This window comes from Jaculus jaculus, chromosome 13 (assembly GCF_020740685.1).
Source record: "Jaculus jaculus isolate mJacJac1 chromosome 13, mJacJac1.mat.Y.cur, whole genome shotgun sequence".
Lineage (NCBI taxonomy): Eukaryota > Metazoa > Chordata > Mammalia > Rodentia > Dipodidae > Jaculus > Jaculus jaculus.
In genome coordinates this window covers 75104160-75127125 of record NC_059114.1, presented here as the reverse complement: position 1 = coordinate 75127125, position 22966 = coordinate 75104160, and the positions used below count along the sequence as shown (strand labels likewise).

Sequence of the window (22966 nt, the reverse complement as noted above, 5' to 3'; positions counted from 1 at the left end):
ACTTTTATTTTAAAGAAGTCAGAGTTTTGGCGGTCTTGGTGGTGCACGCCTTTAATCCCAGCACTAGGGAAGCAGAGATAGGAGGATCACAATGAGTTTGAGGCCACCCTGAGACTCCACAGTGAGTTCCAGGTCAGCCTGCGCTAGAGTGAGACCCTAATGTGGGAGAAAAAAAAAAAAAGAATTCAGTTTTATGGGTAAAACATCTCAAGTGTCACCTGAATGGTCCCACATCCTTCATAGATTCTTTCTGATCATCTAGCATCTTATCTATACAACCAGAAAAAAACACACAACTTCTGAAGCCTCTGCAATCATTTCAAAGGTACACTATAATGGCAAGTACATCACACACGGCCAAAAAGAAAAAACCACAAAGCTCCAGGCATAGTGGATTTTAACGATGTGGTGCAGATTTCAAATGTAGTAAAACTGATAACTTCATGGAAAAGGGAAATTAAAAGTAGCCAAGGAAGATAGTGGAATGAACACAGCAACCATTAACAGCTATGTAAAACAACCCCATGGTCTTGATCACAAAGAACAAAGGCCTTGTGTACTTTCCATGTGGGGGAATTATGAGAAGGGCAGACGTGTCCTTTGTGCCAGTGTGAACGTGGTTGGCTCGTTAAGGTAGTACTTATTATGGTAATCATGCCTGAGCTATGAAAAGTTTAGCATCATTCTTTTGTTTACTGAACCTTAATTATCACCTGAATGGGGAAATTCTTTGAACCTTTCATATAATGTAGCTTAGATACTCATTATGCTTATTAAAGATATATTAAAGTGCTATTTCTAAACTTTGGGTTTTTTCCCCCAATAAAGCAAGGAAAATGTTGTTCACAGTGGCAGCTTTTTGGCATGATTTAGAGGAGCTGTGGGGTGACTAAGCCATCTTTTGGCCTCAGCTTTGCTCATAGCAATAAAGCTAGCTTACAAAGTGCTGTGGCTTTTTCTTGGAATATTTTAAAGTTTGAAAGTCCAAAAGAGGAGAAGGGCTTTCAAAAGGAATACACATACATAAAAGTATGAACCTGCAACCCTGTGTTGATGTTGGCATGGAGTAAAACACTATTGGAACTAAGTAGAAAAAAAAAGTTTTTTCCAAGGCACTGTCTCTCTCTAGCCCATGCTAACCTAGAACTCATGCTGTAGCCCAGGCTGGCCTCAAACTCATGGCAATCCTCCTACCTCAGCTTCCCAAGTGCTGGGATTATCGATGTGCACCACCACACTAGGCTGTGGAACTAAATTTTTAAGCCTCCCTAAAATGGCATTATAAACAACCCTTGTATTTCAGTAACCCTTTGTTAATTCCCCTTTAAAACCACCTTATGAGTCAGTATATGAGTATCACAAAATAATCAAACCTATTTCAACCAAAATTAGTGTTAAGTGGTATAGTGAACCACTACTCATATACATGCCTTCTGAATGACTTCTGGCTATCACAAAAAGTAGCAAGCAGCTTTGGATCTAAGTGTTAGGAAGAAAACGTACATGTTTCACACAGCAACAGCAGCAGTGAAATGCCCCGCTTCTTACAGTTAACACCAAAGGAGGTGCCTATTGGGCAACCTCAAGGACCAGTAAGGACTCAAGAAAAAGTAGAGAGTCCCAAGTTCAGCTACAAACACACACACAGGCTCTTCTAATCTATACGCACAGTCCAGCAGAGGTTCCAAGACATAAGACGAACGTAAGAATATGCCTAAGAACTAGTTTCCTATTCTGATTTCACCATCTTGACATCTTCCTGGCCAGCAGGCAGAGCCATTTATAGACAGGAGAAAACGAAGACTATTGACAAGCACCCACCTACAGCTTCAGCTGAGAGCCCAGCAGTTTCTGCGGCAAGCCCCATGTCACCCTGACAGCCAGGAAGGCTCGATGCTGGGTGCCTGTCACGAGTGTCTTACTAGTTTTCCCTCAAAGCAAGAGCGAGAGGCTCTCAGGACGCTGGGAGCAGAGGCAGCAAGGGCTTACTTGTACAGGGGAATGTCCGGCTCTTTTCCTTCCGTCCTAAGCGTCAAGCAGCACTGCTGCAGCTGGGACTTGGGGTCATTCCAATCCTGGTTCAAAATGAACTCCTGCGGAAGAGTCCACAGCATCAGGGTGGGTTCCGAACCACAGAAACACAGCATGTCCACTAAGGAAGCTTGCTATGACCTTACTTTTAATCGTGGGAAGAAACAGACATTCATGAAAGTATGGACATATTCCAAATCCTTATCAATGTACAGTGCTGCAATAAATGCTGAAAAAGAAACAATTCACTGTCATTGACCAGAAAGAGCAAAAGATGTAATTTAAGCAGTATTTTAAACAGATTTTCAACTTCCAGAACTTTAAAAAATTTTTTTAACATAATTAATTTCATTTTCTTCAAATAAGATTCTACTCTATCACTAATACTAGAAGCAACAGATGTGTGACAAAGATGCAAAATCATAGAGGGTAAGGACCAACCTTCATTTAGCTAAGGGCTAAATGAATAGTTAAAATGGGTCAGAAAATGCTGTTTCTGCAGGGAAACAGTGAATGGTAGAGTATCTGGGAACACGCCCAAATTGACAATCAACTGAATCAAAATGCAACTTCTAGATCATGTGATGCCAGAAAAAGCAGATCTTTGGATTATCTTGAGATCATCCATCGTGTTTGTTTCCACAAACAGGAAAAGAAATGACACAATTTAAAGACTTCATGTGTCCAATGTGACGGGGAAAAAAATACTTAGTTTTGGGCTGAATGTAACAATCAATACAACCTGGATTAGTAAGCAACAACCCCAAAGATAACTATTAAACGGAACTTCAACCAAGAAAACAAATGGTACATTTTTTAAAAGACTGAAAATGGTTTTCATAAGGCTTTTTAAAAAATGCTAGTAACACTGATTGCTCAACATCATTTATATACTCTTTAATCAATTGCTTTTCGTAAGTTTCCTAGACTACCTTTTCAATTTATAAATTGTACAGTAGACTTTAAGAGCTGCATATAATTCCAAATGTCAAAAACCTCATAACATAAAAGGTTCTAAGACCCAAGAGCATGATCTGCTTATTTTGAAGCAACATCAGAAATACTAAAATCATATATATAATCCCTTAATTAGCTATGTGGGAATTATTTTGAATACTATCAGACCATGTTAGAAAGGGCAAAAGATGGCATCTATCCAGAAAACTGTTACATTCACTCAAAACAATTAGTAAAAATTTTAGTATTCAGTAAAGAAATAATCAATCCATTTTTCTGTGCCTCTTTATGAAGGCTGCTGGGTAACAAAAAGCTGATTTACAATAGCCCATCTTTACATTGGGTTCCTGCTTTACAGTAAGAGACAGGATGGCTGTGTCAGGACGGTATGAGGGGCAGCCACCACTGAACACACAGGGACAGAGACTGCATTGTGTACATATCTTAATTCCAAATTCTGCTTCTTCAAACAAGCTTTGGTTAAAAAAAAAAGCATAAATAAAAACTAACAGAAAAGAGGTTTCTTAGCTGGGTTGTGGCAGCCTATGCTTATAATCCCAACACTTGGGAGGTAGAAGCAAGAGGATCAGTTCAAAGTCATTCTCAACTACATAGCCAGTTCAAGGCTGAACTTAAGACAAACTCCCCACCTATCCCCACAACCACAAAATAAATAAATAATTTAAACTATGAATCTAAAGATTAAAAGCTTTACATTGTGGGACTCACATTCCAAAAGGTCTGCCAAGGTCTTGGTTCTCAGGGCCACAGGCCTCTTGGTCTTGTCATTGGTGATGGCATACTCCTGCATACCCAGCTCTTCGGCTACCTTGGCTTGAGTTCTGTTATTCACTAAAGAGCTTCGTAACAACTAGGCAGGAGGAAACGGGGTATGGTTAGAAGCCACTTCACTTCTGGCATCTTTCTTGTGCCCTGTGCTGGAGCCACTGGGCCTGAGAGCAGCACATGACATGGATGCCAGGTTAGTCTCTGCCACTCTCCGGAGATGAAGATGATACATTCCACATGCGTCCACACTTCCGGTATATCCAGAACAACTCATTTCTGCTCTATCACCAGATTGTGCCTAACAGTTAAAGAGCTCAGTGACTCATTTAGTAGAAGTGAGCAGGCCTGGGAGTCATGTTGTAATATAACCAAAAATAATAGCTAGTATCAAAATAAGCTACCAAATGAAGATAAAAACTTAAAAATTATTTTACTGAAAGACAGTTTACACTAAATAAAATAAGCCCCTTTCATGTAAGAATGCATGAATTTTGAAAACTTAACCCATTCCCATCACCTCATCAAACAAGTCTCCTGTGCCCTGAAGCAGTCTCCTCGCTGACTGCCCTGGACCTGCTCCACCAAGCACGCTTGTCTCGCTCTCTGTCACCAAACACTCTGAGGTCGGGGTGAGTGGTGTGTGTGTGCAGAGGCCAGAGGAAGACGTCGGGTGTCCTCTTCCACTGCTCTTCTGTCTTACTTCCCTGAGAGTCTCTCACTGAACCTGGAGCTTCCCAAGTTTTGGTTCCTCCAGTGAGCGTCCTGTGTCCACCCTCCTCGCACCAGGGCTGCACAGGCAGGGGCAGCCTGGCGTTTTGTCTGCACGTCGGGATCCTAACTCGGACACGCATACTCGCACAAGCTCTCTTTCCCGCTGCCATCTCTCCAGCCCAACCACTTGTTTTATAGAAGCATTTTAAGTTCTGATATTACAAGACTGAGGGAAGTGATAATTGAGAAAGTATATTCCAAAGACTGGGATGACTAACTTATCATTTTACTGTTATTTTAAAGATTTATTTATCCTGAGCCTCAGTTTTTTCATACTGAGTTTGCTTTGTCGTAAGTCAAACTGCCATATAATTTCTGTTTCAACATCAAGAATTCAAAAAAGAAATATGAGTTTTAGACAAATAACAGTTATTCAAGACTTACTAAAGCAGCAATATTAGATACTATCTGAAATTACACAATTAATCTACCATAAACACATTCATAAAACAAGTGCAGTTTAAGCATTTACCACTTACTTTCAGTGGGGATGGCAACTAGGGAAAGTGGGTAGATTCTACTATGGGAACTTCGCTGAGCAAAAAACTGACATAATTATCCCCCGTTTCTAAGACGAGTGGGAGCAGAGATGCACTAAAACTACAACTCTGCAATGGCAAGCATTCATAAGTGGCTGGTTTCCTGAGGTTGGGACAAGGAGCAGGAAGCAACTGCGAGTCACACCCTCCGCTGTTCTGATTGCACTTGGTTTATTAGATGCAAGTTTTATGCTCTATGGCTTCACAGTGTCAACAAAGCTTATGAAAATCAAGATTTACTCACAATGTTTGATATTGAATCCTTGACAATAGATAAATAAGGAACAATATGTTCTTAATTTCTCTGACAATGATTCATGAAGCAGAAATACAACTTGATCTTCATAAGCCATGCTAGATGTTGAATTTTAGGCTATAATTCTTAGCCTGCCTCGGCTCCACTCTGCCTCCTATTTCCCCCATAACTCCATCTTTTTCTTGAATATAGATCATTAAGATTAATAACTACAAAACCTGTTACTTTGCACAATTAATATGTGCTAATAAAAAAAGCATACCAGAGGAGCTCAAAACCAAAAAAGCCAAGCATACCTTAACAGCAAACCCAAACAATAAGGAACCCACCAACCTAGTATCTTGATATTATAGAATATGTAAGCTGGAAGTGACAGATCTCTTCTGATTTAGATTTCAAGCAAAAGAGGAAGGGTTCTCGAAGTAGACGTCACCGGGGTTAAAAAGGCTGTCTGGGCAATATGCGTTCGCTGGGCGAGTCGAGTCTACTGTGAATATATGCTTCAGGTAAGGCCTGGAACTCCAAGTGTCATGTTCCTGGAGTGTTCATGCCCCAGGACCAACAGGCCCAACCTGCACACGCACGTGCGCACGCGCGTGCGCACACACACACACACACGTAACACAGGACGGGTTCCCAGGCTCCAGCTGCTACCTTCCAGTGTCACAACTCCTCACTCAGAGCCGCGCAGTAAGTAATGCTGTCTGACAGCAAGGAAGGGAAACTGTGGATGGAAGCAGAAATGCTCCAGTTTTATTTAAGACAAGCCTGACAGGTCTTAAAGTAGCAAGACACCTAGCAGAAAGTGGCAGCTTTAGGTCCTTGCCGAAAACCCAGAGTCTGTGTGTGTGTGTGTGTGTGTGTGTGTATGTGTGTGTGTGTGTGTGTGTGTTTGGGGGATGGCGGCTATTCATCAACCATACTTTTGTGTTCCACTTAAATGTGAAAGATGAATTGAAATATGTAAGAACTTGCTCTTTACCTAAACATGAAAGTCAAAATGGTGGTTCTTGACATGGCAGCTTGTGCCTTGTCTTCTGCTGAATTCTACTTCAGAATGAATCAGTTATTTGCCAGAGTGGGATCCAGAGAGAATGAACAGGCAGAAAATCTACGTAGGTTACGGAGGTTCTCCATGCCAGTGGTGGGGGTGGATTATTCAGCAGACTGTCCATGCCCAGAGGTCCAGCAGCACCCTGTTAAGTGCTGCCCATAACACCAACACAGAGACAAAGGTGCACACAGGTGCTGCTTCCTACACAGCCTTCCAGAAAAGCTGACTCTGGGTAAAGCCCTTCCAGGAGCATTCCACCCGGCTGTAGCATTAGAGGTGCATGGTAACTCTGAGATATTCATGCCCACATGCCCTCCAAAAACCAAGAATCACAACTTTGGAGGGTGAAAATCAAACACTTGTCTTTTGAAAGAAAGAGCCACATATACAAATCCGGATAAACAGAGAGCCGTAACTCGGTTGGTCAGGGGCAAAGGCCAGGTCTAGGAAGGGAGACACGCTGGTGAAGGTGCCTATCAGGTGGGACTAGAGGAGGTATCAGGAGCAAGTCAGCTGAGGCCAGGCGATGCAAAGACATCTATACTTCTCTGTAAGTACAAGGGACCCCACAGGAGGCCGTGGAAGGTAATGTGTCTGTTTTAGAAAAACAGTAGTAGATGGATTTAAGAGTTCCAAGACCCAAAGAGAGAAGGCCTGCAATGTTAATCCTATAATTACTATTTTACTTTTTAGTAGTAATCTAAAAAAACACACAACTAAACATAAGAAAGCTATCAGACCATGTGTAACACCTTGTGTTAGGTACCATAGTTAAAAAATAAAAAGGCACTTGGGTTTAAATCAAGGCTATGACACTTCCTAGCTAAATGATTTCGTTTCAGATACAAGATCTCTTTGGGTCTGGATTTTCTCACCGATAAAATGGAGAGGGGCAGCATCCACGTCACAGGCTGGTCAGGAGAACTGAGTAAATATGCACTCTAATTATAGTGAATGGCTTCTTATAAACACACCTGAAATATAGGTACTGTTGTTGCATACACAGCATCGTCAGTACTGAGGAAGATTTGCTTGCTATTCAGTTACAGGGAAATGCACTAGAAAGTCCTCTAGATTTGATTTCAGTGAAAAATGTTCTGGACACCCGTTTCCTCAATGTCATCAAAACTGTCCACTTTACCAAGTAATAACTTGTCCCCAACAACCTTTTTATTAACCTGACCTAAGAAGGTTAATAAAACAAACATATTGAAATAACCGAAAACAATAAGGAGAGCTACAGTTAGGGTTCCTTGAAAGCCTCAGAAAAGGACTGCTGGTCTCAGGAACAAGTACAATCCAGATCCCAAATTATGGTCCAATTCAGGATGTTTCCTAGTATCTCAGCAGAGATGTTTCCTGTACCTACTTTAAACTTTCACAAGAACAAGTTTTGCTGGTTTAAATCAAGCATACGTATTGACATTCTTCAACCCTCCCTATTCACAAGCTGTGGGCAATGAGCTACCAAAGAGGGCCACCTAGTGGAGAGTGGTGGCTCGGTGGTGTCCATTTCCCACGGAATTAAAGAAGAGGCGAGCAAGTGACAGCAGACAGAGCGTAGGCCAGATTCAAAGAGCCCAAGCAGTTGGTGATGGAGAGAGATCCTCGAGCCGGGGTGGGGGGGGGGGGGCGCGCTGGGGAATCTCTTCTCAGGGGTCCCTTAGATAAGAAACCCGCTTGTCTGTGTGATTTATGCTCACTGCTGTCGGGAGGCAGCAGGACAGGATGAGATCACTGCTTCTCTAGCTGATCTGCTGTCCTCGCTGTCTTTGCCAGTCTCCCAGATCACCCCTCGAGAAATCAAGCAGAACATGCCCAACTTCATTTTGCTAGTAAATGCTACCATTAGACCCTGTGCCTTGCACACAGGAGGCACAGAGAGTAACAGCTACCTTTATTTATTTATTATTTTTTGGATAGTAGCAGAGGAAAAGAATAAACGAGAAGAATGACACAGAGAATACTTCCATGGCTAAAAATCTGCCACAAAACAGGCATTCTGGCCCCAGTAAAGGCTCCCTTTGAGACACACTCACTATTTACCCTGACCTTACTGAACAGGCTCACTCTACAAAACAGAACCTCCAGTGTATGAAATAGAACTTCTTTCCTCACCATCACAATTCAAGCATGGCTACGCTGGGACAACTGCAAGACGTGGGCCTGGTGAGCTCCCCGCACAGGGCAGCAACTTCCTCAGCGGCCTTCACAGCGTGGGCACACAGTGACATTTGCTCACTTGTCCTCACCGCTGTAAGACAAGTGTGTACAGGACCGGCTCACGACTAGTGCTTCCCAGAGCAACATACCATGGCTGTTAACCACAATAATGACTGAAGTACGGAATCTCCCACATGTTTTAAAAGTTTTAACCCTTGGACACTCGAAAGTTAAATTTTCAGTTTATTCCTTAAGGCAGAAAGCAACACATCGCTTCCCAGGAGAGCTACTTCCTCTGCCCTCTCAATATGACTTGGCTGCCTAGAAAATTCTCCCTCTTCTACTGCTGAATTTGTACTGAGAAGGTAATGTATTCTAGGCTACAGAGATGACCGAAACCTGCTCTTACAGAACTTCTAATCTAGTGGAATATGGAAACTTATGTCAGTGCCAGAAAGGAAAAGGTGGCAAAATATTGACAGGATTGGGGCAGAAAAGTCAGGAAAGTTTCTCCTACACCTAGACACCAGGTCCGAACTGCCCCACAAAGGAAAGAGTGAGACACCAGGCAGATTAGAGATAGGGTCAGGGGCTGGCACCGAACAGTTTCCAGGCCTTCAGGACCCCACAGTGAATCCCACAACCCCACTAAGGAGGAAACTCAGGGTAATGGTAGTCGGGACACGGGGATTAAAGAGTATAACCTGTTATACAAAATAATAATAAAAAAATTAAAAGAATACAAAACATAAGGCTGGAGAGATGGCTTAGCATTAAGGCGCTTGCCTGTGAAGCCTAAGGACCCTCCCACATTAGCCAGATGTATATCATGGCACATGCATCTGGAGATCATCATCTGGAGATCAGGGCTAGAGGCCCTGGGCACACCCATTCTATCTCTCTCTCCCCATCTGTATCTAATAAATAAATTAATTAATTAATTAATAAAACGATTTTTAAAAAGGAATACATAAAGCAGAATGAAAAGCCCTCCCACCCCCACAAGTAAGACAAGCATTTCCTGGTGCTTCCTCTCCAGAGGTCAAGCTCAGGCATAACTCCTCCAAGCAATAGCTGCCACTTGCACTGGCTAATAATGGAGAGTGTTCATACTGGCACATAGTTCTCAACTTGCAGACTGTGACTGCGCACTGTGTGTTTCAATCATAATTAGTTTAACCCACATCTGATTTTTTTTTTTTTTTTAAGAACAGTGTTAGGGTTACAGAAGGTTGAGTGTGAGGTAAAGATGTTCCTAGAATTCTCTGGCCCCCACTGTGCTCTCCTCCTTGAATTCCTATGGGCCATCTGTTACTACTGATGAGCCAATACTGGCACAACCTTCACTAGACCCATAGTTAACATTAGGGGTTGTAATGGGTATTTTGGGTTTCTTTATCAATATACCAATATGCCAAAACACCAATAAATTTAGGGTATGCCCTGGAAAAAAAAAAAAAAGGACCATAGTGCTATGCTGTGCTATGAAGTATTCATTCAAAGCCAGTTTCTTGAGTCCTAACACAGCAGTAATTTCCAAAGGACCAAAAGATCATGATGAAGAAGACAGACAAAGCCTCTGTGTTCACTGTTTGCACTCTGATGGAAGCACATACTTTGTCCTAGGGAGAAAATGGAGATGAGGTTTGAGTCTACGGACAATTTCAAGACGAAGATAAAGCATGTTTGGATAAAACCATACTTCTGTATCAGAGTGTAATCTTAACATCCAGGAGACTGAGGCAGGAGGATTGTTATGAGTTCAAAACCAGCCTGCATTTGAGTTTTTAGGCGGGGGTGAGGAGGGAATCATCTATAGTGGATTCTTCAAGCTACAAAAGGAGCTGGCAAGATGTACCCACAGGTGTGATAGTAGAACAGAGGTCATTTGTATAATAAACTGCTCTCTGATTGATCTGAGGCCCTGGCAATGGAGGGAATCCATGCTTGGTATCGAGACCCAAGTCAAAAACCTATTGTTTGGAAGGTCCTAAACCCAAAAAGGAAGCTTCCACTATTCTTTGGCTAAATGGAGATGACATGTCCAACAACCAAAAAGCCTTCTAAGTGTGTGTTCAAGCCTTTTGATTAATGCTGTTCTCACTTTGGGTTACAGAATCTTCTTTGACAGGTTGTAGCCAATATCAGACACTCATCAAAATGACAAGAGCAAGACCAGGGCTCAGCGTCGGCCAGTCCTTTCTCTCTCTCATACCACCAGAGGCCTCTCTCTCTTTCTCTCCCCGCCAGAGCCAAGTCCTCTCTCTCTCTCTCACACCGCCAGAGCTTAGGTAGCACTGCAGAGTCAGGAAGAATGAGTGCTGCTCTCACTACAGGCCAGAAAGCTCTCTGCATGGAGATGGTGGAAGATACTGAGGACCTCAAAATCAAATACACATGAACAAGAGGAAGAAATCTAAGTCTTCCAAGTGTACTTTCTATGTACTGCATTATCAAAATAATATATATATAATAATATAGTATGTGATTCTGAAGAGTCAAAAATAAACCCACCAAAGTAGAAAATAGAGGCTGTTGCTAGTTCAACACTAAGGGAGATTTTTACCATACTCTCCAAGGCTCAGGAAACATTTCAGAAGAGGGAACAGAAAGAATGTTAAAAGCTACAGGATGCACAGGCATACACTTTGGGGCACTATACTCCCAACATGAACTGACTGGTGCATTCAGGACTCTACAGGGTCTCTAAGGCCCAACAAGACCAGCACAGTTTTGAGCCCATTCAACATTTTGATACAAAGGATGGAAAAGAACAAAAGGAATAAGACAACTAAACAGAGGAAGAATTACCTTAAAAGAGAAGGGTCCTCGGGGGATAGAAGGAGAGAGCAGACAAAAAAAACAAACAAAAAAGGATGAAGAGACAGGAACATGATCAAATTACTGTATATTCATATATTAAAGTTCTCAATTAAAAAGAACAAGAGCAGCCTGGGCAAAACACAAATAATAACAACAAAACTGTACCGCAGTGATCCAGAGAAAAAGCAAGATGTGAGTCTGGAGTGTGGACTTTTGCTTAGAGATAGATCTTGAGTAGGTCTCGGGTCTCTGAGCTTTACCTACTCAGTGCTGGGTCAGTGGGCAGTAGTCTATGCTGTAAGCAGGTGGGAAGCAGAATCTCAATGATATATAACATCCCATCTCCATGAGATCTTAGAGTTCATAATTAATCCTCAAAGAATAACATGGGAAGAGGCAGTGTCTATTTGACATATTTTCAACACAGGTCATAGAATGAATTGTTACTTCCAAGCTATTTGGTTTGCTATGATTTCTTCTCAGAACAACCAGCTATTCTGAACATCTGTGAAGTTTATTCTCAAATGAAAGACAGTGAACATGGGATCATTGTTTCTCTAAGTAAGACATAAGACGCAAATTTATTCCTCATAAACGTTCATGTTTCTTAAGAGTTTAGGCACTACCTCAAGGAGAAAATAATTCCCTGTCTGTCAGAAAATAGTTAACTTTAAATGGTAACCAAGCTGTTAATTTAAAATTAAAATTAGGGGTACCACTGATTCCTTATACTTGTCACAGTGCACAGTATACAACAAAAGCTCAACACTCACTGAGTGAATAAATTCTGTGTTTGGAAATTCCACTAAAACTTATACTTAAATACAGAGAAAGTACCATATTCTCCCTAATTCCATTACTTAGATCTCATGTAACCTGTTACTAGAATTTACAGTTGCAAAATTAAAACTGTAATGATGCAAAGAATGAAAGACCTGTTACAACATAATAAAGACCACGCTAAAAAAGCACTTTACAATGTGCCGCTGTTCTCTTTTGCCCAATAAAGCACTTGCTTTCTCGACATCCAGCTCCCAAGGGACTCTACAAGATTACTCCTTGTGTTTCAAAACATTATCATGACTGTCTTCTGGGTATGTTTTCTTCACCATTATTCCAGGTATATTACTATATAGTTTCACAAAGTAAAAACAGTATGCAACAAAAAAGAAAAAGAGCTTTATAAAAAGATACAAGGGAATGGAATGGTGACCACATTGCTTTGTTCATAAATTTAGCCTTGTCCCTTTAACCTCTTTCAGCTCTGCCATGGTGCGGCCAACACGAGTCCCTGCTGTCTCTCCATCCGTTGCCATTCTTGATTTTACGGCATGCCCTGGGTTCTCTGGTTCCAGTGTAAGGAAAGCCACTGCACAGAAATTGCCTCCACTAACTCCCAACGGTCAAATCTGACCTGTCATTAAGGTTACAAACATCATCAAACTCATGAAGCCTTCTTTGCGCTCCATGGCTAGAAGAAATCTTTTCCTAAGCTGCACAGATACAACAATTTATTTGTTTATTTATTTATTTTCTACCTCGCATCTCGCTCTAGTCGCGGATACTCTTTTGCGTACGTGGTGTGGCGTGGGCATGTGCGTGTGCAGATGCACACACACCTTGTGCATGTACAGAGGCCAGAAGAGAATGCTGAGTGTCCTTTACCAGAAGCAGCGGGTACAGGGAAGGTGTTTATTTTGGCCTTCAGTCTTGAGGGGAAGCTTCATGATGGCAGGGGAAGCTCGGCATGAGGATGGGCATCACCTCCACCAGGGCAGACGGAAAACAGCAGCAGGAGAGTGAGCCAGATTCTGGCAAGGGGGAGTTGGCTATACCACCCCTAAGCCCGCCACCAGAAACACGCCTCCTCCAGCAAGGCCCTACCTCCCGAACTGCCAGCAAACGGTGGAGCAGACAGCCTCGGGTTTGCTGAGATAACTCCAGACCAGGCACAGTTATGGAGGAAGGGACATTTATTGAAGCTTACAGATCCAGGGGAAGTTCCATGATGGCAGAAGAAGCTGGCCTCCTCTTACAGGAATAGGCAGAAGCAAAAGCCAAAAAGCCAAAAGCCACACAGCACAGCACACTTCAGGAACTCCAGCTGGGCACACTTTGTATATCTTTAGATTGGAATCTCAAACCACCACCACGCTTTAGAGCTGGACCCTAAGACCCACCCAGTGACACTGCCTCCAGCCGGGTGGCTCCAGATGCAAACTGCCAACTAATAAAGCACTGAATATACTGGGGCCATCTATTCAAACTACCACAGCTGGGGACCAAGCATTCAAAACACATGGGGTTTTTTTTTGTTTTTTGGTTTTTTTTGTTTTTTGTTTTGTTTTTTTTGGTTTTTTGAGGTAGGGTCTCACTCTGGCTCAGGCTGACCTGGAATTCACTATGTAGTCTCAGGGTGGCCTCGAACTCTTGGCGATCCTCCTACCTCTGCCTCCCAAGTGCTGGGATTAAAGGCATGCACCACCACGCCTGGCTTCAAAACACATGTTTAAATTTAAAAGACATGAGTTTATGGGGGACACCTGCTCAAACCACCATATTCACTGAACCTGGAGCTGCCAGTCTTGGTCAGATGGGCTGACCAACCAATCCCAGCAATTCTCCTGTCTCTGCTCTCCACAGTGCACAAGAACATACCCAGATTCTCATGTGGGCAATAGGTGCTGGGGATCAAACTCAGCCTGTCTCACACTTGTCCCACTGAGCCATTCCCCAGCCTCTTTATACACTCTACAACGTGTACTTATATGTACAGACATGCATAATTTATACCGCAGGGCATTTGTAATCACTTACATATACTTATCACATCCAATAGTTTTATATCTCACTATGGGGACTGGAGAGATGGCTCAGTGGTTTAAGGTCACCTGCTTGCAAAGGCCCACGCCTTGATTCCCCAGTAGAGCTATGTGGCACATGTATCAAAAGTTCATTTACAATGGCAGAAAATCTCTGACATACCTATGCTCACTTTCTCTCTCTCTCAAATAAATAAATAAATAGAAATATTTTTAAAACAAGTCATTATGAAATCAACTGATGCTAACTCATCTCTGTTTGCCCATTAGGTACAGTTCAATGTCTTGTACAAAGTAGGCGAACATTAAACCAAAAACCCTAAGACAAGGTCTCATCACAAATCTGCTTTGTATACAATTTAAATGATAAAATGAGCAAAGCCATATACTATGTTAAAAAGTCACTCTTATGGTTTAGATATAAAGTGCCCTCCCCTAAAGGGCTGGGCTAAAGATTTGGTCCTCAGTCAGTGCTGACTGTGGGAGCAGGGGAAGGTGACTATCACCAGAGCCACTAACCACACCAGGTTAATCCACTCATGAGCTCACAGCGGACTGGGCTGTTAGGAGGTGTGGCCCCACTGGAGGAAGCTGACTGGTGGAGGCAAGGCTTCGAAAGCATCTCACCACCAGTTCCAGTCACACACCCTCTGCTTCCTGGCTTACGTGAGCTATTTCTACCATGTGCTCTTACCATCACAATGCTCTGCCTCATCTCAATGAGGGCCAAAGCAATGGAGTCAGCTCACTATGAACGAAACCTCTGAAACCACGAACCAACGTAGACCTTTACTCCTTCCTTACTCCTGTTTTTTCATGCATCACCATGGCAAAAAGCTGACTCACGGTCACCAACTAAGTAAGTATGTACTGGGCCCTTCTGGTCGTCATTCTTTATTACACAGCAATTTCACTAGGGGCAGGGAAGATAAGTGAACACAAACTCACAGTTAAGTGCCCTTCATGATGGTCCGGAAAGTGAATGAATAAATACTCCGTGGCTACCAGCTGCATTATGGAGTCACCTAGAAATTCCATCCTCTGATTGTGGCCTCTGAATAAGGAAACATCAATGTAAAGAAATCAATAAGCACTTATGCATTTAAGGGGGTACAGATACTTTTTTTAAGGTCACAACTTTAAAAGACAATGTGTTTATTTTGTTTTAAAACATAAAACTTTAAATACAATTCCTTGATGACCATAGACTGAGATGAAATCTAAATTAATATATGTTGAGTTTCATAGTAAAGGGAATGCTATCTAAGGTTAAATGCCTACTACTACATTACGACTAGTAAATGATGTCTGGCTAGAAGCTGAGAGTGTCAGCTGAAAAACAAAACAAAACAGAGACAGCAATCTTAAAGAAAAGCAAAAGGGCCCCCATTTTTTCCCACTAAGTCTGAAATTCAATGTAAAAACATTTTTTAAAAATCTATTAAGAATTTTTAATCTTTAAGTTTAAAGTGAGTTAGTAGGAGCATTTGATTTGGGAGAAGAGAAAAAAAATTAGATAACACCCCTACATCTAGAGTTTTGTTAATTCTCCTTACTTTTTTGTGTTTGCTGTGCTGAGGATAGAACATGGGTTTAAATGGGCTAAGTTAGCACTCTGCCACTAAACCACATTTCTAGCCCCAATTTTACTTTTCCTCTTCATCATTTCAGTAGACCCTCATAAGGTCGTTCATCCAGAGGAGGGGTTGGAGGACTACCCACAACCGACGGCTTGCCTAAAAGTTCTACTAGAAAGCAGTTACGTTCTCCTTATATATATATATATATATATTTTCCTGTTTTCTTCCTTTAAATCTGTGGCTGCTTCGTTGCTATTATGGCGAAGTCAATCACTACAAATAGATGGCAGGGTCTGCAGAGCTACACTGGTTATTGCTGTGCCTGTGTGTTTTATTTCCTTCCCATTTCCTATAAGCTTCATGAAAGATAAAAGATGCAAGACTCGGGAAATGGCTCTGTGAAGTGCAGGCACAAGGGAGGACCAGAGGACAGAGCCCCAGCACCCACAAAAAGTTTGAATGTACATGGTGGCCTGCCTGTCATCCCCGTGCTTGGGAGATACAGACAGGGGATTCTAGGTGCTAATTGGACTAGCCCAACTGGCAAGCCCTTGGTTGAAGAGAGAGATCCTGCCGGTAAATAAGGAGAGTGATCAAGGAAGACACCAGTTATCAAGTTTTAGCCTCTATGCATACACACACGCACACACACACGTGCACCTGCACACATATGCACACACATATATGCACACATGCATGCATTAAGTAAAGGAAGGGTGGAAGGGCATGTCAATGGGACCGGAAACACTTAACTACAGTATGTTCCCAGTTCCCCACCACCGCCTGGCTGTGCATCTGTCTCACAATGTGCCTGTCTCGGAAGCACGTCCAAAATCTCAATTCCTCTGAAGGGCATACAGTAAGGTTAGGGAATACCTTTCCTAAATGGTCTTGTTGGGACTACATGGGCACTCTTAACTTACAGGGTCAGATGATTAAATCCCACAGTTCTCAATGTGAATGCCCTTGCCAAAAGTCGAACATGAGTAAAAATAACTCCAATTGCTTCTTCAAACTCGGTAAGTTTCTGTAGAACCGGAGAAGTTTCAATAAGCTGCCGGTCAGTATTTGGCTCCTGTAGCTACAGGAAAATGAAAATAAATGGAAAAAAAGTTATATGTAGTTTTTATTACAAGAGTAATTATCAATTCCAGGGCAGTGCTTTGCAAAATTCCATCTCCCATGGGCAGAAATTTCTGAAATGCCAAATAAAACCCAGAAGCTTCTTTCTCAAGTCTTAGAATGGCAAACAAACCTAATATTTAAAGAAGACTCAAATAATATTTTCCAATCTCCTATCAAATTTCAAGGCCAAGTTCTGTACACAGATAGTTCAAAAATCCTTGGTATTAGACTAACTCTCTAAGGAAGATGCAAGCTAAGAACAGCTGCTAACGTGTGCATGTGCACATGCACGCGGTGGTTTCCAGCGTTATCATGCATTAGACCACTTGCAGGACTTGCTAAGACAGATGGCCAGGCCCAACCCTTGAAGTGACTGATGCATGTCCTGGAGTGAGAGCTAAGAGCGTATGTCTCTGAAGAGTTCCCAGGGCATATGGATGCTGCTGGTCTGGGAATTGCCCTTTGAGACCCACTGCCTTACAGTAACTTGACTACTGCGTTTTCTAGGGAACAAACTGCATTGGCAAATGAACATCATTAAAACAATTCAGCTTCCACTCGAGATTATTAATCCACTAGACAAGTAGTGTTCCCTAACAACTGCCGAAGAGAAAATATAAGTGTTATTAAAATTAACATTTTCAACAACTTTGGACAACCATATATATATTTTTAAAAGAAATCATATCAGTTATACTTATCTACAGTATGTTGCTATATACCTCTTACATGCCTAGTTTTTTTGTGTTTGTTTGTTTTGTTTTGCTTTGCTTTTAAATTGGGTGAAGAGTTATTTACAGGACCATGGGCAACTCATTTAGCTGCACCATGGAAGAAAAATCCAACCTTATGATTTTAAGAGAGTATTTTTAAACAACTCGAACCTGTCATTTATTATTACAAAACTCTCATAAATTCAACCACTATTTTATACAGATATTATGTAAAAATGTGTGCAAGGCCAGGCGTGGTGGTGCACACCTTTAATCCCAGCACTTGGGAGACAGAGGTAGAAGGATCACCATGAGTTCAAGGCCACCCTGAGACTACAGAGTGAATTCCAGGTCAGCCTGGACTAGAATGAGACCCTTCCTCAAAAAACCAAAAAAAAAAAAAAAAAGTGTGCAGATGGGGTGAAATACATATGCATTTATCGTAAAGTAAAACAGAAAGAATAGCAAGAATTTTTAACCCAAATTAGGAAATGTCACCATATGTACATCTTTTAAATTCCTAAATCCTGAGTAACAAACCATTACATGGTTACTATGTTTTTTTTGAAAATATTCTTATTTATCATTTGCAAGCAGAGAGATAGAAGACAGACAGACAGAGAGAATGGAAGTGCCAGGGCCTCCAGCTGCTGCAAATGGACTCCAGATGCAAGTGCCACTTTATGCATCTGGCTTTACGTGGGTCCTGGGGAATCGAACTCAGGTAATTAGGTTCTACAGACAAGCACCTTAACCACTGTGCTATCTCCCCAGCCTAGGTTGCTATATTTTTAATGTGCAAAAATTTTATGTAATCTTTGTCAATTTCTAAGAACCAAATTAGGTTATAATTTAGCAATGTTAATTTAGTAATTGTTCAACTACTTAAATATGCCTAGACTTACTTCCAACATTTTCTTCCCTACAATGGTTAGGAGTTTCAGCAGTTTCCACTCCACACAGCACTGGGTGAAAGGGTGGGATTATAACTACACAGTGGCTCTTTCCAGGCCCCAAGTTTTCCAGACTGCACAGATGCACACAATGCACGGGTGTTTTTTACTCTTTATTTTCAAAATTTCCTATTCTACCACAAAGCATAAATTTGTAATTCCAGTGAAGGGAATCAAAGGATTAAAGTGAAAGGAGAAAAAGTCAACAGCAAGCAAAAGAAATAGGTGGAGTTGTAAAGCCCACTGCAGACTGGAAGGTCACACTTACTTGGAGTGGGTGGAGAGGATAATTGAGCCAGACTTCTCGCAGGTCCTGGAAAATGGAATGATGCTTTAAATGCTCAAGGGAGTCATTTAACACACTCTCGAGTACTAAATAAAATGTCATTATTTGAAATACTGAACTATTTCAGATGCTGACTCCACTTATTGCAAATTCAATAGTGCTGGCAAACTAATTTTTTTTAAGTGTATTCACCACTCAAACTGCCTGTAGTGACTCTAATTAGCCTATTAAGATAGGAGCCAAAAAGCCTCTCCCACCCTCAGAAGTCAAATTCACCTTTTAAAACTAAGTTACACATTGCTTTTACCTGGTAATACATGGAATTACACTACTGTTTTATTCACACTTTTCAGCTCACCATCTCCCAGAACTGTGTTTCAGTTGAGCCTTTAATAAGAAAACTCACCCTGGAGTCTTTTATTTTAGGGACTACTCATTATCATGAGCCCTTTCCAATGAAGCTCCAACATCTATGAGACCACACTTTTGCTGTGGTCTCACCAATGTTTACTTGAAATATAACAAATCAGTTTTACCATAAGCCCCCTAGTATATTATTTCATCAGCTGAGTTAAATTCAGAAGTTAAAATTAAAATTTTCCTCAAGATTAAAATGGTTTTCCTTTAGGTTTGGACTAGTGAGCCCTTGACTGGATCTACTTCCTGGCTTTCATGTTAGGTTTCTGAAATAAATGATAAAAATAGCTTATAAAGAAGGAACCTTTTTTCTACAGTTTGTTTTTCGGAGCAATACAGAAAAAATTTAGTACCACTCATGACGGAGTGATAAAGTGAAATAAGCCCAATATTTCTGTACATCTTGTGTTTTGACAAAACATACTTCACGGTTCTCTGCCAATATTGAGAGAGAGGGCTTACACATCAAACTGTTCTTTAGATGCACATGAAAGCGCTCTGCTAACCACATCATAAGCTTTCCCTTGAATTCCACCTCCTCTGGCCCTCTGCCCACCAACACCAGCCCTCCCGACGTCCACCTCGCCTCCTCTAGAGAGCGCCACCATTCCCAAGGCTCGTTCATCCCCACGTCACTTGGGTGATTTCATCCTGAGGCACATCTCCTAAGTCACAACTGACTCCTTTGGCATCTTTTATCTCGTATGCAACATGGCCAGATGATCACCCTTCAGTTTGACCTTGAACTAAGGTGGGGGATGGAATGTGGAGGAGCTGCCGGCTCAGGTAGGGCTGTCTGAGTTTAACGGACTCCACGCTGGTAGTTTCCTTAGTCTCTCTAAGCCTCTGTCACCTCGGGTATGAGACAAGGGTAATCCTAGCACCTACTCCTTCAAGGGATTCTCTGACACTGTCATGAGCACGGTGCCCCAGTGCTGGGCACAAGACAGCACCATCAGTGACAACGCACCAACAGTGACACAGCAACTCCCTCTTCCCACCAACCCGTTTCCAAAGCTCAGGACTCACAGGACACTTTCACTCACAGTCCTCCTTGCTGCTGCACGTCTTTCCCTTAAAACACTATGGCTTCTCCTTTAATGTCTGCCCACGCATCTTGGTGTAGCCTCACCACTTCTCGCTACACTACTCCAACTGCCCCCATTTCCTGTCATCTTCCCCACACACCGGGCGAGGCACTGGTGCACTGAGCGTAGAGGAAAATGCACTGGGAAGGATGCAGACTGGACTGGAGTCCCAGCGCTACCATTCATTAGCTCTGGGACTATGCAATGTCTCTATCTTCAGCATATCCTTCTAGAAAATGCTCAAGACCGATTGGCCATTCACACAGCCCACTTATATTAAATGCCTATTATGCACTAAGATGCCAAGATGAATAGGACAAACTATCCTGGCCGCAAAGGCACCTGAGAAGGAAGAATAAATAGAGCATAGTAACCCACATAAGTCCTTTAATAGTGAAAATCAGGTAAAACTATGCCAGGACTGCCACTGTGGCAGATTAAATCTGAGATTAAAGGAAATGGGTGTAGACACATATAGTATAGGATGTCAAGAGGTTATAACAAGATGGAAGGAAGCAGGTATCAGAAAAAGCCACACATCAAGGCTATGAACACCCAACCCAGCCTGGAGCTCCTGGATATACAAAAATTGGTAAATCAGGGCTGGAGAGATGGCTTAGCGGTTAAGCGCCTGCCTGTGAAGCCTAAGGACCCCGGTTCGAGGCTCAGCTCCCCAGGTCCCACGTTTGCTAGATGCACAAGGTGGCACACGTGTCTGGAGTTCGTTTGCAGTGGCTGGAAGCCCTGGTGTGCCCATTCTCTCTCTCTCCCTCTATCCGTCTTTCTCTCTGTGTCTGTCGCTCTCAAATAAATAAATAAAAAATGAACAAAAATAAATAAATAAATAAAGTACCAGGCCTTCCCTTTAAAAAAAAAAAAAAAACTGGTAAATCAGAGGGTGAGAACCAAAAGCTGGCGCTGAAACCACTTAAACAGCATGTGCTCTGACATACACAAAAAGGAAATCCCTTGTGACGGCATAAGAAGTGGGACAAGGAGACTAAGGAACAGCAGAGTGGGAACAGGAAAATGTCCTGTAGCCACTGTGGGCAGAATCTGGTGAGCAGTATCAAGTATCTTACGTGAAAAGGCCTGGGCATGCAAACAACATTTAGCAGACGTGGACTGCACTGGGGAATGGTGGTGAGAGATGAGGGGCCCAAAGCAGACAGCAAACGAGTAAAGCCAAGAGTTGCTTGGGTCAGAGAGATGGAAATTTAAAACTGAATAGATACAAAGGGGGGGGGGGGCGGGAGCTTAGGGACAGAAAAGATTCTAAGGTTTCTGGTTTACAAGAAAACTTAAAAGCAAAATATGTTTTGGGAATAAAGGTGATAAGGTCAATACGAAACAGAAAGTCTGCAGAATGCCCGTGTGAGGCTGCCCAGGAGCAACCTGAAAAGACACCTTCAATCTCTAGCGTGTCAGAGAAGGGACTGGGTCACAGATACTGGGAGAGATATACAAAGAGGAAAGATAGGAAAAAATATGCAATCCCTCTCTGTCTTTCTTGGAGGGCCACTGGGATAATCCCCATGAAGTGTTTGAGGCATGCAAACACACTGGGTAAATCTGAAGGTTATAGAAAGACTAAAATCAAACCTTGGGCTGGAGAGATGGCTTAGTAATTAAGGTGCTTGCCTGCAAAGCTAAAGGACCTCGGTTCAATTCCCTAGGACCTATTCAGGCCAAATGTACAAGGTGGTGCATGTATCTGGAGTGCATTTGCAATGGGTGGAGGCCCTGGCGTGCTCATTGTTTCTCTCTTCCTCAGCCTCGTTCTCTCTCATAAATTAAATAAATAAATAAATAAAAATACAATATTTTTTAAAAAGCACTTACCTGGGGCTACAAGTGAAAATCAGTTGAGGGAAAAAGTTAACCCAGATGTTAAAAGGGACACAGAAGAGAGCCACTGACAAAGCCAGTAGCCAAATTAGCAGAAAGCAAGGTTTCAGGGTTCAAGAGACGGCTCACAAAACAAGGATTCCCCCTCACTCAGCACCAGGGGAAAGCCACAAGGGCCCACTCTTTTGTTTGCATCTGCGCATGTCGACACTAGGTATTTCTTCAAATCGCTCCCCACCTTCCACACTGAGTCAGGGTCTCTCACTGAACCCAGAGCTCACTGACTGGCTCGTCTACATAGCCAGCTTGCCCCAGGGATCCACCAGATTCCACACCCTCAGCACTGCGATTACAGCTGTTGCTCACCACGGCCAGCACTTACGTGAGTGCTGGGATCCAAACTCAGGGCCTTATATTTGCACGGCAGGCACGTGACCCGCTGGGCAAAGGCCTCCCCTGAGGACCCTCTCTGTGAGTGTCTTCTGCTTCCCTGACAACACTGCTCCTCACCGGCTTTGCTGTACCTCAGCCCCTGCATGGCAACTGCTGGGGAGACTCTTGCTAACCATCCACACATCACAACAGCACCCAATTCCAAAGCAATCCCTCACTTCTCTGAAGGCAACCAACCAAGAACCCGCTCAGCACCGGCAACAGCCCCGTAACATGCCTCCCTCCTCCCACAGGTGAGCATCCCGCTGGCCACAAAGGGTTAATCAACCTGCCTTATGGCCGACAGGTTTGTCCTTGG

The 22966-nt window shown here is 42.6% G+C and overlaps 1 protein-coding gene across 3 annotated transcripts in view; it reads right to left on the bottom strand.

Moving 5' to 3' along the window:
- Positions 1–22966, bottom strand: part of Drosha (drosha ribonuclease III) — a 145739-nt gene that overhangs the window by 5538 nt on the left and 117235 nt on the right. For all 3 annotated transcript variants that reach the window (XM_045132499.1, XM_045132500.1, XM_004652525.2), the window contains 6 exons: positions 18845–18889; positions 16709–16866; positions 15154–15259; positions 3718–3859; positions 2178–2260; positions 1990–2093 (listed from right to left, as the gene is read on the bottom strand). In XM_045132499.1, coding sequence (XP_044988434.1) covers positions 1990–2093; positions 2178–2260; positions 3718–3859; positions 15154–15259; positions 16709–16866; positions 18845–18889 — 638 coding nt within the window. The remainder of the gene's footprint in view (positions 1–1989; positions 2094–2177; positions 2261–3717; positions 3860–15153; positions 15260–16708; positions 16867–18844; positions 18890–22966) is intronic.